This window comes from Colobus angolensis, unplaced genomic scaffold, assembly GCF_000951035.1.
Source record: "Colobus angolensis palliatus isolate OR3802 unplaced genomic scaffold, Cang.pa_1.0 Scaffold100, whole genome shotgun sequence".
NCBI classification, from domain to species: domain Eukaryota; kingdom Metazoa; phylum Chordata; class Mammalia; order Primates; family Cercopithecidae; genus Colobus; species Colobus angolensis.
In genome coordinates this window covers 3,077,046-3,091,025 of record NW_012110920.1, presented here as the reverse complement: position 1 = coordinate 3,091,025, position 13,980 = coordinate 3,077,046, and the positions used below count along the sequence as shown (strand labels likewise).

The 13,980-nt window shown below is 49.2% G+C and overlaps 1 protein-coding gene across 1 annotated transcript; it reads left to right on the top strand.

Annotated features, from left to right (window-relative positions):
- Positions 1-396: 396 nt before the first annotated feature.
- Positions 397-7,892, top strand: AVPR1B (arginine vasopressin receptor 1B). The gene is made up of 2 exons (XM_011937372.1): positions 397-1,789; positions 7,065-7,892. Exons 1-2 carry the CDS (start codon positions 850-852, stop codon positions 7,397-7,399), a joined length of 1,275 nt encoding a protein of 424 aa, XP_011792762.1. The 5' UTR covers positions 397-849; the 3' UTR covers positions 7,400-7,892.
- The last annotated feature ends 6,088 nt before the right edge of the window (positions 7,893-13,980 follow it).

Here is a 13,980-nt window from a genome sequence, read left to right as displayed (position 1 = left end):
TGACCGCCTCTCACCAACCCGCAGGGATGACTCCACCTGTGGAGAGACTGCCCGAGAGTTCCAGGGTGAGTGCGCAGAGGAGCTTATCTGCCTGCCTGCCTGCGGGTCGGTGGATCCTGCCGGCTGCTGGGTGCTGGCTTGCGTCGCCTGCTTGTCTCGCTCCCTGTCCCTCGTCCGCTACCCACTCTGGCCCCCCTCCCTCCAGCAGCCGGCCTCTCTGTCCTCCCGCCGGGTGGTTGCCTGCGAGCCTCACTCCGCCCTCCTCTGCTGGAGCCAACTGGCGAGCCGCTGGTCGCTGCCCATAAAACCCCACCTGGCCGCTCCGCTGCGCTCCTGCCGCTGCTCACCAGGCACAGCCAGTGGACTTGGTTGGGGCTTCCAGCCCTGAGCGCGACACCGACAGCCCCGGACCGCGCCTCCAAGCAGGCTGAAGGGCTTCCGCTCTTGGCTTCCAGAAAAGTTTGGAGAAAGTGAATTTGAGGTGGATTGGAGAGTGGTAGCCCTCCCCAGCCTTCTTTCCCTTCCAGAAGCCTCACTCTGCACAGCCTCCCCCATTCTTCCCGTCCTGATTCCCCGTCTTCCTGACCCCTCCTTCTCTCTCTCCTGGGTCTCTTCTCCTCACTGGGATCACAGTCACATTGTCTCCTTCCATATTTCATCCTCCCTCCTCCTCTCTATCCCTGTCCTCTGAATGATTTCCACCTACTTGCAAGCCTTCTCCCTGTCATTCTCACGCTTCTCCTTCCTCTCCGCCTTCAGCCTTTCCTTTGCCACTCCATTTTATCCATCAAACCTCTCCACGTGCCTCCACATCCTCCCTCCATCCTCTCTTCCCAGCATACCTTGCTCATGGATTCTGGGCCTCTGTGGGATGCCACCCCCACTCCCTGGGGCACCCTCTCTGCCCCCAATGCCACAACACCCTGGTTGGGCCGGGATGAGGAGCTGGCCAAGGTGGAGATCGGAGTCCTGGCCGCTGTCCTGGTGCTGGCCACTGGGGGCAACCTGGCTGTGCTGCTGACCCTGGGCCAGCTGGGCCGCAAGCGCTCCCGCATGCACCTGTTCGTGCTGCACCTAGCCCTGACAGATCTGGCCGTGGCGCTCTTCCAGGTGCTGCCCCAGCTGCTGTGGGACATCACCTATCGTTTCCAGGGCCCCGACCTCCTGTGCAGGACCGTCAAGTACCTGCAGGTGCTCAGCATGTTCGCCTCCACCTACATGCTGCTGGCCATGACGCTGGACCGCTACCTGGCTGTCTGTCACCCCCTGCGCAGCCTCCAGCAGCCCGGCCAGTCCACCTACCTGCTCATCGCTGCTCCCTGGCTGCTGGCCGCCATCCTCAGCCTTCCTCAAGTCTTCATTTTTTCCCTGCGGGAGGTAATCCAGGGCTCAGGGGTGCTGGACTGCTGGGCAGACTTCCACTTCCCTTGGGGGCCACGGGCCTACCTCACCTGGACCACCCTGGCTATCTTCGTCCTGCCAGTGACCATGCTCACGGCCTGCTACAGCCTCATCTGCCATGAGATCTGTAAAAACTTAAAAGTCAAGACACAGGCTTGGCGAGTGAGAGGAGGGGGCTGGAGGACTTGGGACAGGCCCTCACCTTCCGCCTCAGCTGCCACCACTCAGGGACTGCCATCTCGGGTCAGCAGCATCAACACCATCTCACGGGCCAAGATCCGAACCGTGAAGATGACCTTTGTCATCGTGCTGGCCTACATCGCTTGCTGGGCTCCCTTCTTCAGTGTCCAGATGTGGTCCGTGTGGGACGAGAATGCCCCCGGTGAAGGCAAGTGGGGTCTGTGTGGGGGCAGTGAGGTGGGAGAGACAGGAAGAGAGGATGGGGGATTAGGTCAGGGTTACAGTGCCTCCCAGGGCCAGGCAGGTGACAAACTAGTGGGGCAATGAAGTAAGATGGTGCCTCCTCCAAGGGAAAAGGGGCAGTTATGATTACCCTACCAATGCCATGTCAATACTCATCCAGCCTACCAATGCCATGTCAGTATCTTTTATGTGAAATTTCCAGCTTTAAAAATTTTGGTAACTAACAATTTTAAAATGCCGTGTGGTGCTAGTGAAATATGGCCATTAGCACATTTGGCCACCGACTACCAATTTGCTGGATGGGCTTTAAAATCATAGAATGATAGCAATTTGTGGCCCATGAACTTGCTCTCTCAGCCTCTTCCCTCCTGCACCTGGACATGCCTTTGAGCTCCTTCTCAACAGACACTTCCAGTTAATTAGACTTGGCACATGAAAACCCTGAAATTTCCAGTTCAACCTCTTCATGTTACTAATAAGGAAACAGAGGCTCAGAGAGGAAATGTTACCAGCTGATGTGGTGAAGTCCCAGGTTCTTGGTGCCACAAACAAAGAATTGGATGTGACACACACAAATAGCAAAGTAGCAAAAGTTTATTAAGCACAGTAACACTCTCGGAGAGGGGAGAGCGGGCTGACCTCTCTGAAATGAGATCGGCATCAGTTTGGTGTACTTTGCACCTTTTTATGTGTTCTTTTTTTTCTCTTCCTGAGCTGCCTTATCTGTAGCCAGCATCTGCCTTTTGATAGGTGGGTTGCTTAGTTACTTTGGTCCTTGTGCACTTGCACGTGGCCTTCATCTCAATTTTAAGTGCATGCATTCCATGCAGTACCTATGCATGAGCTTTAATGAGCTGATTCTCATATGGGGTCATTTTAGGGATACTTTTTCTCTCTAACACACATGCCCATCTCTGAGGAGCTGCCCCTTACTGGGTTGGTCTGGATCTAGCCAACCAAGGGGCTCTGGATTCACTTCATGTAACTTTTGTTTTGATTCAACTTCTGCTTTTTATCTTGCCTCTTGCTCACCCTCCTCTTTATCCTGCTTCTGCTCCTACTCATTCTGCTCTTTATCCAACCTCTAATTCCCTCTGCTGTTTTCCTGCCTCAGAACCATGACTTGCCCCAGGCCTCACAGCTAGGGAGTGACAAAGTGAAGAATAAAGCCCAAGTCTTCTGTCTCCTTGTCTTTTTCCTCAACCTCATTAATAACTCTGATTTTAAAAGTGGTTATAAAAGGAGAGAGACCTTTCTTCTGTGTGAAAAGCAAAATGGGAACCTCTAAGAGAACTGTGCTCCAGCTGGCACATGGGAGGCCTGGCTCTCATCATTTTTCTGAGAGATGAAATAGAGGAGAGATGAAATAGAAGAGAGGAGAAATAGAGGAGAGGAGAAATAGAGGAGAGATGAAATAGAGGAGAGCCATTCATGAATTTAACACAACCATGCAAGAGAAGTGCAAAAGTAATACCAAACTTCCTTCTTAATACAATATCCCTTCTTAATCTAACCCTTTTGACAATGTCTAGGCAAGAGACTATTTGCAGATTATTGTTTAAGCAATGAGCATATTAATTCTAACCAACTGTGGGGACCTCGCTGCTCTAGCCAAGCACAGAATAGAAGGAAGGAGGGTTTCCTAGGTACAGGCACATTCAGCCCTCATGCTACTGAGGAGTGGCCTTCTGTATTTTACATTTGAGTCCCCTGAGACTCATACAGGTAAAATAACTGGTCCAAAATGCCACTGATAGTGAGAGACAGAGCTCAGGCTTGAATTGAGGTCTTCATGGGACAAGCTTTATCCAGATCATGGCTTTACTCCCAACATTGTGGCTTAGCCAGTGGCACCGGGGTGAGATGGTCATCTGCCTCTTTATTGAGGAGAAGATGGTGCTCCTGCCACTTAGCCAGTGCAGACTTTCCTGCTTGCCCGTGGTGTCCACCATCATCATCAACCTGTCCCTCAATACCTCAGCCCTCGCTTGAGTACAGTGATTTACCACTTACCAAGGACCTCTCTGGGCAAGGAATGCATGGGACAGTGGGTTGTCCCAAAGGGTTATCTTACAGACAATGTGCTCCTAGGAAAATGAAAGCCCTTGGGGCAGAAATTCATTACTTTAAACTTGCTTTCCAGTACACAAAGTTCCCCTCCACCACATGCTGGCCTCCAGGCCCCATGGCCCCAACCAAGTCTTTGGTCAGAGCCTGCCTGTTTGCTTGTCCCTGCCCCTGTCCCCAACCATCAGCTGAGTTTCTGGCAAGAGGCAATGGAGGCCAGGACTTGGTGTGATGTATCTACCCTCAAGGGCTGGGAAGCACAACCACCACTGCCTCTGGCACCTCCTCTGCAGCACTGCCTCTGTGGCATATCTCTAGCCCCTACCAAGGCCTGGCTCAGGTGAGCCAAACCAAACAGGCACTCCTAAATGAAGGAAACTGTGGACCTCCTTTGTCCCTGGCTTAATCTTGGACACTAAAGGCACATTGTTGGAGCAGACAGGATGAATACTGTCCCCTCAGCCAAAGCCACTTCCCAAATCTTCCGCAATTTGTAGTTACACATTAACTAGGGAGCAGGCCAGAACTCAGGCAAAACGGAAGGAAGACTGAGTTTGTTTTTGAGCCTTGTCCCTTGTATTAGTCCATTTGCACTGCTATGAAGGAATACCTGAAACTGAGAAATTTATAAAGAAAAGAGGTTTATTTTGGCTTATGGTTCTGCAAGCTGTACAAGTAGCATGGTGCCAGGCTGGGTGTGGTGGCTCATGCCTGTGCAATGATCCAGCACTGTGCAAGGCTGAGGCAGGGGGATCAACTGATTCCAGGAGTTCAAAACCAGCCTGAGAAACAGTGAAACCTCATCTCTACTCAATATAAAAAAAATTAGGCCGGGCACGGTGGCTCAAGCCTGTAATCCCAGCACTTTGGGAGGCCGAGACGGGCGGATCACGAGATCAGGAGATCGAGACCATCCTGGCTAACACGGTGAAACCCCGTCTCTACTGAAAATACAAAAACTAGCCGGGTGAGGTGGCGGGCGCCTGTAGTCCCAGCTACTCGGGAGGCTGAGGCAGGAGAATGGCGTAAACCCGGGAGGCGGAGCTTGCAGTGAGCTGAGATCCGGCCACTGCACTCCAGTCCGGGCGACAGAGCGAGACTCCGCCTCAAAAAAAAAAAAAAAAAAATTAGCCAGGCGTGGTGGCACAATGGTTCACCCCTGTGGTCCGATCTACTGAGGAGGCTGAGGTAGAAGGATTGCTTGAGCACAGGAGCCATAATCACACACTGCACTCCAGCCTGAGGGTCAGAGCGAGACCCTATCTCAAAAAGAAAATAAAAAAGAAGCATAGTGCCAGCATCTGCTTCTAGCGAGGGCCTCAGGAAGCAGAAGGTGAAGGGGGAAGCCAGCGTATCACACGGCAAGAGAGGACAAGAGAGAGAAGAGAGAGGTCCCAGATTCTTTCAAACAACCAACCCATTTCCAACACCGGGGGTTACATTTCAATATGAGATTTGAAGGGCACAAACATCCAAACTCTCTCTCTCTCTCTCTCTCTTTCTTGAGATGGAGTCTTGCTCTTGTCACCCAAGCTGGAGTGCAATGGCATGATCTCAGCTCACTGCAATCTGCCTCCCAGGTTCAAGCAATTCTCCCGCCTCAGCCTCCCGAATAGCTAGGGCTACAGGTGAGCATCACCATGCCTGGCTAATTTTCTGTATTTTTAGTACAGATGGGATTTCACCATGTTGGTCAGGCTAGTCTTGAGCTCCTGACCTCAGGTGATCCACCCACCTCGACCTCCCAAAGTGTTGGGATTACAGGCATGAACCACTGCACCTGGCCCACATCCAAATTATATCATCCCTCCTCCACTTCCAGGTGCTTCCCACTCTACCTTCACTTCTGTTCCCTGAACCAGTCCATCCAGGCCCAGATACCTTCAGCTTCCCACCTGTATGATTCATGCCCCTCTATCAAATGTTCTCGGCCTATGTCTTCCCTTCTCTTGAGCCATGAGTTGCCACACCCATGAGCATGCCCCTGGGACATATGCACAAGGAGCCAGTGTATCTGAAGCTTTCACAGTGCCTTGCAGAGTAGGCACTTGAGCTTTGCCTTTTATTTTGCTGGTTGAAGCTCTGGTGGAGTATAGGATCTCTACCTTGGAGCTGAAACACTTTGAGTTGCAGCTGTTATTAACTGTGCTATAAAAACCAGAAAGCTTACTTCTAAGGTTCCCTCCAGTTCTGAAACTGCTTTCACTGATTCTACAACCTCCACTGAAGAGTAAGGTGACTCAGTATGCCGCCTATGCCATGGCTATAACCATGACAGATCTAGCAGGAGGCCAAAGCTCATCCCAGCAGCTTTCCTGTTGCCATGAGGGTTTCATTTAGTCTTTAGAAAGAACATTTTGTCTGGAAGGAATTTTATAGCCTTGACATCCTCACATTTTGACTGCCCAAGAGAGAAATTAGTTTTTCCCTACAGAAAGGTGCATTTCCTAGGCACAATCTAAGAACACAGAACAAGTTCCAGTCTGGAGAGGGATGCTTGGAGGCCCAGTACGTAGAAGCTGCCCCCTCAGCTGCAGGCGGCAATGATGACATAGGTGTCTATAGGGCAGTCATGCTCCATTGACTGCCCCATCAGATCCCCAGCATTGGGCCAGGCAGAGTTGATGTCCACACACTCAATGACTGAATATAGAATGAGTGGGCCTGCCCCTGAGGAATGGAAGGGGACAGAGTCCAGGAGGCCATGTGAATCCACGATCTATGATGTAAGTGGGGATGGAGATGGATGAGGCCTGAGCTTGGTTATTTTCCCTGCCTGTTTTACAGAAGTTGTCTCATTCTAGATCTACATCCATTAGGGGACTCAAGGTTTAAGTTTTGTAAAAAAGTTGGTTTCTCCTATCTGGGCTGATCCTATCCCTGACAACATTCCTTCTTCTCAATTAAACTTGAAGCAAACCTCAGCTCCTACCTTCACCCTGCAGTTACACAACAAAAACGAACAAACAAAATCAGCATGGTAAGACTCTGGAGCCAGGAGTCCCAGGTTCAAGTCTCAGCTGTGTGTCTCTCTAATTATAGGATCCTGAGTGACTCCCTTCTCTTCTCTAGGACTCAGTTTCCTCATCTGTTCCTCATCTGTGGGGCCTGGACGCTCTCCCAGGTCCCTTCGAGCTGCCATTCTGAGGCTTCTCATGCTTCTCTCTTGGTAGATTCCACCAATGTGGCTTTCACCATCTCCATGCTTCTGGGAAGCCTCAACAGCTGCTGCAACCCCTGGATCTACTTGGGCTTCAACAGCCACCTGCTACCGCGGCCCCTGCGTCACCTTGCCTGCTGTGGGGGTCGCCAGCCCAGGATGTGCCGGCGGCTCTCTGATGGCAGCCTCTCGAGCCGCCACACCACGCTGCTGACCCACTCCAGCTGCCCGGCCACCCTCAGCCTTAGCCTCAGCCTAACCCTCAGTGGGAGGCCCAGACCTGAAGAGTCACCAAGGGACTTGGAGCCGGTGGATGGGGAAGCCACCGAGGAGACCATCATCTTTTAGGAAAGACTCGCTGGGGTCTGGCACTGCCCCCAGGACTAGTGGAGGTTCTCTGCCAACCTTGGACACTGGTCATGAGAGCTGGGAGGGTGAGGGTTGGAGTTAGAGGAGCCCTGTCTGAAGCGGGGTGAAAAGGCCAGAGTGGGCCCCCTATCCTGGTGTCACAGCTGCCCCGAGAGTGAGGGCTGCCTCTTGAGCTCCCAAACTCAGATGCTGGCAGTCGGGGAGAATCAAACTGCCTGTCTCCCTGGTCCTGCCATATTCACAGGGTGTCCATACACACATGGTGTCCCAGATCTAGGCAGGCCTAGGATGGTGCGGTCTAGGGATCCACGGGGGGCAGGAACCCAGAGGTTGGCCTTGTGCTCTGGCTACCTGTCTCCATTCTAACCTGACTGGCACATCTCAGCCTAACCAGGAGAGGGGAGAAGTGAAAAACTGTGAAGAGGGCTCTATTTGGATCCTGGATTTTTTTTTTTTTTTTTGGTAGAGAGAAAATTGTTTCATGAAGAAAAGTGAATGGGTATGTAGGGCTTACCCTGTTGTGCCCAGCTGTCTGTTGAGGGGAGGTGGTCTCATGAAGATGCAGGATTCAGTACAGTACCTGGTACCTAGCAGGATCTCTGCAAATGCCAGTTCCTCCTCTCCCCATGCCACCCCCTATGACAGCGTGGATGACAGGGGAAAGTGTTGTCTATTCTCTGTGGTCTGGTTCACTGTGAGTGTGGGTGGGAGGAAAGAGGGAGGGAAGCAGAAGATGAAAATGGTCATCATAAAATTAACAGCAGGAATAAGCCTCAAGGGCAGCGGGGACTTCTTGCCCTCCCTCCTTTCCCCAACCCACCCCCCAGGGAGTCCAGCCTGCTCCTTCCTCAGGGGCTACAAACAGGGGACCTCCTTTGAGAAAAGGTGACATCGTTGTGGCTCTGGACACCCTCCAGGTTCTTCAGAGCTTCCACCATGAATCGTATGGATGCTGTGATCCAGTTAGGAGCCCAGGTTTGAATCTCAGTTCTGCCTTCAGTATCTGTGTGACCTTGGGTGAGTCACCATACATTTCCAGGACTCAGTCTCCTCACCTGTATAACAGTTGAGATGATCTCTAAGCTCTAACCTTCCATGATTCTGTAATCCTGAAAATGGTGTTACAGAGAAACACAAAGGATATTGTAAGCAACAGGGTCTAGAAGAGTTGTTGGATTTTGATGACAATGACATTGATATACTCTTTGACTCAATTCTGGTGATGGTGGGTACCCCCATGGTCATACTGTCCACTTTTGTCCTCATCTGGGATGCTGAATCCTCCTCCAAGGCTGGAAGAGGCTATAGGCCAAGATAGAGCCAAAGTAGACTTTCTGGACTCCAGGGGACTTTTATCATGGGGTAGCTTCCCCCCCAAATTCTGATTCCAATTGAAGAGAGAGCCTTGCTGGTGGAAAAGACATCAGCTGAAACGTCAGGGGAGCTGCATCCTGGTTCTGCCACCAGCAATGACACACATCAATAAAATGCTGGCCAGTCCTTGCTACCTTGGTTCTGGGAATCAAATAGGATTGTGGATATAAAAGTCATTTGTAAAGTCATGAGCTCTATACTAATGTAAGGAATTACTAATCTAATTAAAAGCTCCTGAGGGAAGCTCTAGGGAACACTTTCAGTCTCTACCCTTGACTCCCAGGGAAGCTTTGAGGAATGACTGTGGCTTTGCGGATATACTTCTTTAAGAGGCCACTCAGCTCTAAGAAGCCTCCTGAGGCTTTCTAAAAAGAAAAGAGCCTTGCTGAATGTTGTGAGTGAGCAAAGCATCCCAGTCCTTCAGTGCTAGAGAACTGGAGAGTGAGACCCTAAAGGGACCAAGGCTCAGGCATATGGGAGGACCCACTCTCTCCCCCTCACTGAGTTCTGTTGCCCATATCAGCCCCTGACATCCAATACTTCTTCCCTGTCTATCTGCCCTGGTGAAGTGGGCTTAGAAGCCTTCCATGCCAGCCAGAGCTCTTGAATCTGCTCCCTCCCCTGCTTACATAAGCAGCCTCCCCACCCCCTTGCCCCATCTTTAGACCACAGTTTCTGACCCTAATGCCTAGAGTTGGTAAATCTTTGTTCTTCATGATGACTGGGAGGTAGAAAGAACACCAGCTGTGTGCCCCAAAGACCTCACCCCTTTTCTACCTGTATCAATTTAAGCAAGTTGTCCAATCTCCCCGAACAATGCTTTCTTCACTTATTAAATAGAAATAGCAATGCCCACTTTGTTAGGAGGGATTTGTAAGATTAGATTAGAGATAGAACACTCAACAGATGTTAGAGAGGGGAACAACGGCCTGGCTCCAGATTGCGTCTGGTAGATAACCTCCGGGGTCCTGACCCAGGAGAGTCTACAGTTCAGAGAGGAAAAGAGGAGACAGACCTGGGATCGAGGCTAAATCACCTTTCTTGTCTACCCTTTGCCTTCTATAGATCCCCTCTTACTACTGTGGTATTTTCTGTTTTGCACTGCACAAGAAGAATTTACTTAGAGTGGTGGCTTTGGAGCCCTACTCGTTCCTCCCATGGAAAAGCTACAGTTGATCTTTTCCAGAAAGCTGGTTCTGTCCTGTGATCTGGCCAGTGGGGAGTGACCGCACACTGGCTGAGGGCCTCGGGAAACCATTCCAGGAAGCTCCCGAAGGAAATGGTGGATCTCACTGGATCTATGAGTGAAAGTTCTGCAGGACCTATAGGAGGCTCGCCTGGCCAGTCTGGGCCAGAGGAAGAGCCTTGGATAGGGTTCAAGGAGGAGGGGCCCTGTGGAAGCAAGAAGGAGGCTCTGTGCTCTCTGGGGTGAATCCCATTTCTGACAGCTAACCCCAGGAGAAACTGAACAATGCCATCTCTGCTGGGGCACTCGTGTAAAATGTTTATATCATCCTGTGACTGTGAATGACAGTACTTTAGTCCCTTAAAACCTATGTACAAGCAGGACATGAGGGGCAGATGGGACAGAGAGGAGGGCAGGAGGGGTTCATCGATTGACTACGGGGATTTCTCAGAATCGTTTCTTACACTGTTTGGTACAGGCCAGTACTTTCCCAGATAATGTGTCTGTGTTTTGTATGTAAATAGGTCTTTTATCTACTACAGGGCTATGGATTCAGCCCAGGCTGTAGCAGTTTATTCCTAGGTCAGAAACCCAGGTTGAAATTCTCCAGTAAAAAGATTTAATATCCAGGAAATTCCTGTGCATCTTTAGTTTTCTAGGTACAATGATAATGGGATGTGCAAGATAAAATTAAAGTGTGTTTGTCTTGAGTGAAGGGGTGAGGTGGTTGGGGGAAGGGGCCACCCTGCATCCAGTTTAAGTGGGAAAAGCAGAGTATCTTCAAATTTGTCATGGGGCCACAAGGTGGCAGTGTGGAGCCAAAAGTGGGCCTGGCCTGGGCTGGGCTTGGCTTGGCAGCTCCTGCCTAAGAATCAGCGTAAGGCCCTTTCTCTAGCCAAATATTGCTGAGATCCAGTGCACATTCTTTAACTCTCCTGGAGAATATGAAGCAGTAGTGACTCACAGGGAAGGCTAGGAAAGTCATCCAGGCTCTTAGCTTGTGAATCCTCAAGTTCCAAAGAGTCTTCTTGGTCCCTCACTTGACCCGGTTCTCCTGAGATACCTGGACATACACTTGGTTCTCTCGAAACCCACGGAGATTTGGCAAGGCAAAGAACAAGAGGTTTCTATTGCAAGGTGAGGAAATGAGTATAGGAATTCCTGTCCAAAAAGCAGCAAGACACATTAGTCAGTGTTTGAGGGCCCTAATAGGACCTCAAAAAGCCACATGAGCTATAGTTACTTTGCGGATTCTGGTTTAGAATCTGGAGGCATGGGTTAGGAGGCCTCCTTGAGAGTGCCTCGGAGCCCAGCAATCTGTCCCAATTCCAGAAGCAAAGAAACCCACTGATGTTGAGCATAAAATACCTCCTCCCCCTAGTAGGTCTTGGTGGCTAATAAGATGCTCGTGGAATTTTGCTGCAGTTCCCATGGTATGCATTTGGATGCTTGCTCCTTTAGAATAAGAATTCATTGAAGACAGGTCGCATTTATTATGGTCTACTGTGGTCTATATTCCTAGGTCATTATTGGCATGCAATCCACCATCTAGTGGTTGTCAATAGCAAATCAGTTTTTCTGTGTCTTATTATCAGATACTTTTGGAAAAATCTTTGTCCAGTCCACGTCCTTGGAGAAACCCAGTGTGAAACAGTATGATTGTTCCTGGGAGGTACCAATGACATATAACGTGGCAGAATGTGACTTCATTGAACTGGAAGCTATGCTCCTCAAAGGGTGGTTACTCATACAGGTGACTATTTGTGTTGATTTAGACAGCTCACCCTTGAAGCTCATGGAAATATGACAAACAAAAGGCCATTTTATTTCTAGGTGACTTGCAGTGACTTTGAGGATTAGTTCAATTTGTTAGCTGGCCCCAATCATTAGCTTACTGGCTCAAACGCCTCAGGAGGTGACATCAGCCTTCCTCTGTACTTATGAGGGCATCTGAGCAGTCATGTGCACTATTGAAGTTCTAAGCTCTTGGTAGAGTCACACGTTTAAATCTACTGTTAAAACAGCACTCTCCAAGAATGCCTTCACTTTATAAGCAATCAGGGTGAGTTCTAATATTAACCTCCATGATATATTCACTATCGAATGTCATATTTCTGAAGAGAGTTTATTATAGAGCTTAATCAGATGGTCTATAATCATTCTACAGCCTCTGGTCTCTGGTCCCCCTGACGTCACCTCCCTGTGCCAGAGTATCACAGCAGCCTCTGAGGCCAGACACAGACAGTTCTCCAGACAGTGCCACTCAGGGCTGCCCCTCAGGCATTTATTGAGAGCCTGCAGCAGGTCAGATCTGTTCCTTTACCTTCTGCCTTTTTTCCCATCTGTTGATTTTCCACCCTTTTTTTCTAAACTGAGATCAGAAATCACCTCTTTCTGGGATGTTTTCTCTGATTCAGGCTGCCTGATTCTAGCATCCTATTCCCTGGATCTGTGTAAAGACTGATAGGCTCTTGTTTCATTGCTCTGTGTTCATTGTTTGTTACATATTGTTTTGTACATGTTCTCTGGCTCTTTCCTGTCCCCACAATTAGGTCATAGATGCCTTGACCCCACCCAATCTTCTTTTTTGTTGATCTCTCTCTCAACACCCAAGGCCTGTCCCAGAATTCTGCGGAAAGCAGGCAGTCTGTTTACTCTCATCCCATCTTCTGGTGGGAACTGTCTCAGCAGTGTCCCTGCAGTGTCTCTTGGGTGCATTGTAAGTTGTCTATATCTTACACTTTTGAATTTTTTTTTTTTTTTTTTTGAAACGGAGTCTTGCTCTGTCACCCAGGCTGTAGTACAATGGCACGTCTCGGCTCATTGCAACCTCCACCTCCCGGTTTAAGCCATTCTCCTGCCTCAGTCTCCTGAGTGGCTGGGATTATAGGCGTACACCACCACAACCAGTTAATTTTTGTATTTTTAGTAGAGGCAGGGTTTCACCATGTTGACCAGGCTGGTCTTGAACTCCTGACCTGAAATGATCCAACCACCTTGGCCTCCCAGAGTACTGGAATTATGGGGTGAGCCACTGCGCCTGGCATTTCTTTTTCCTTTTTTTAAGAGATCAGGTAGGGTGCAGTGGCTCATGCCTGTAATCCCAGTGCTTTGGGAGGCTGAGGTAGGAAGATCGCTTGAGGTCAGGAGTTCAAGAACAGCCTGGGCAACATAGTGAGACCCTCTTTACAAAACAATTTTTAAAATTAGCTGGGCATCATGGCATGCACCTGTAGTCGCAGCTACTTGAGACACTTTGGCAGGAGGATCATTTGAGCCCAGGAATTTGAGGTTACACTGAGTCATGATCATACTCCTGCACTCCAGTTTGAGTGACAGAGACCCTGTCTCTAAAAGTAAATAAATAGATAAATAATAAATAGAAGAAATCAATAAGAAGTAGAGTTTCACTTCTTGATGGGACAATGTTGCTGTTATTATTTTTGGTATTTATTCCTCATTCTACCTGTCTAATCAGTAGACTCTGTTGCGTCCCTTTAAGAAAAGCTTTGTAAAGAGAAGAATGACAATGATAACTAAAAGGTGAAGGGAAAAATAAACCAGCAACATTTTCCAACCCCAGAAACCCAAACCAGAATCATCCCCTTACATCACCTTGGGGAAGAATAACTCAGGAGGAGGACAGCCTGCCTGCTGCTCTCAGGGCCAGGGCTAAAAAGGTCATCCACAGCCAGCAAATGGAGCACAGTTAATAAATCTCAGATGTCTGAGACCTGAATGCCACTGGTCTTGGGTTTGAATTTGACTAGGGGTAAACCTAGGGTTTCAATTCTGGGGACATGTTTGTTGAGCTATTATGAGCAAAATTTCTTTTTACTTCATGTCTTAATTAGCCGTTGGAGAAAAATACTTCTCTAGTCACTGGTTACTCATGTTATCAATTTTAAAGCATTTTAATTCTCTGTGGTTTTCTAGGGCTAGGATATCTGAAAAGGATGACAAATTTTTCTTCATTTCTTTTTTTTTTTTTTTTTTTTTT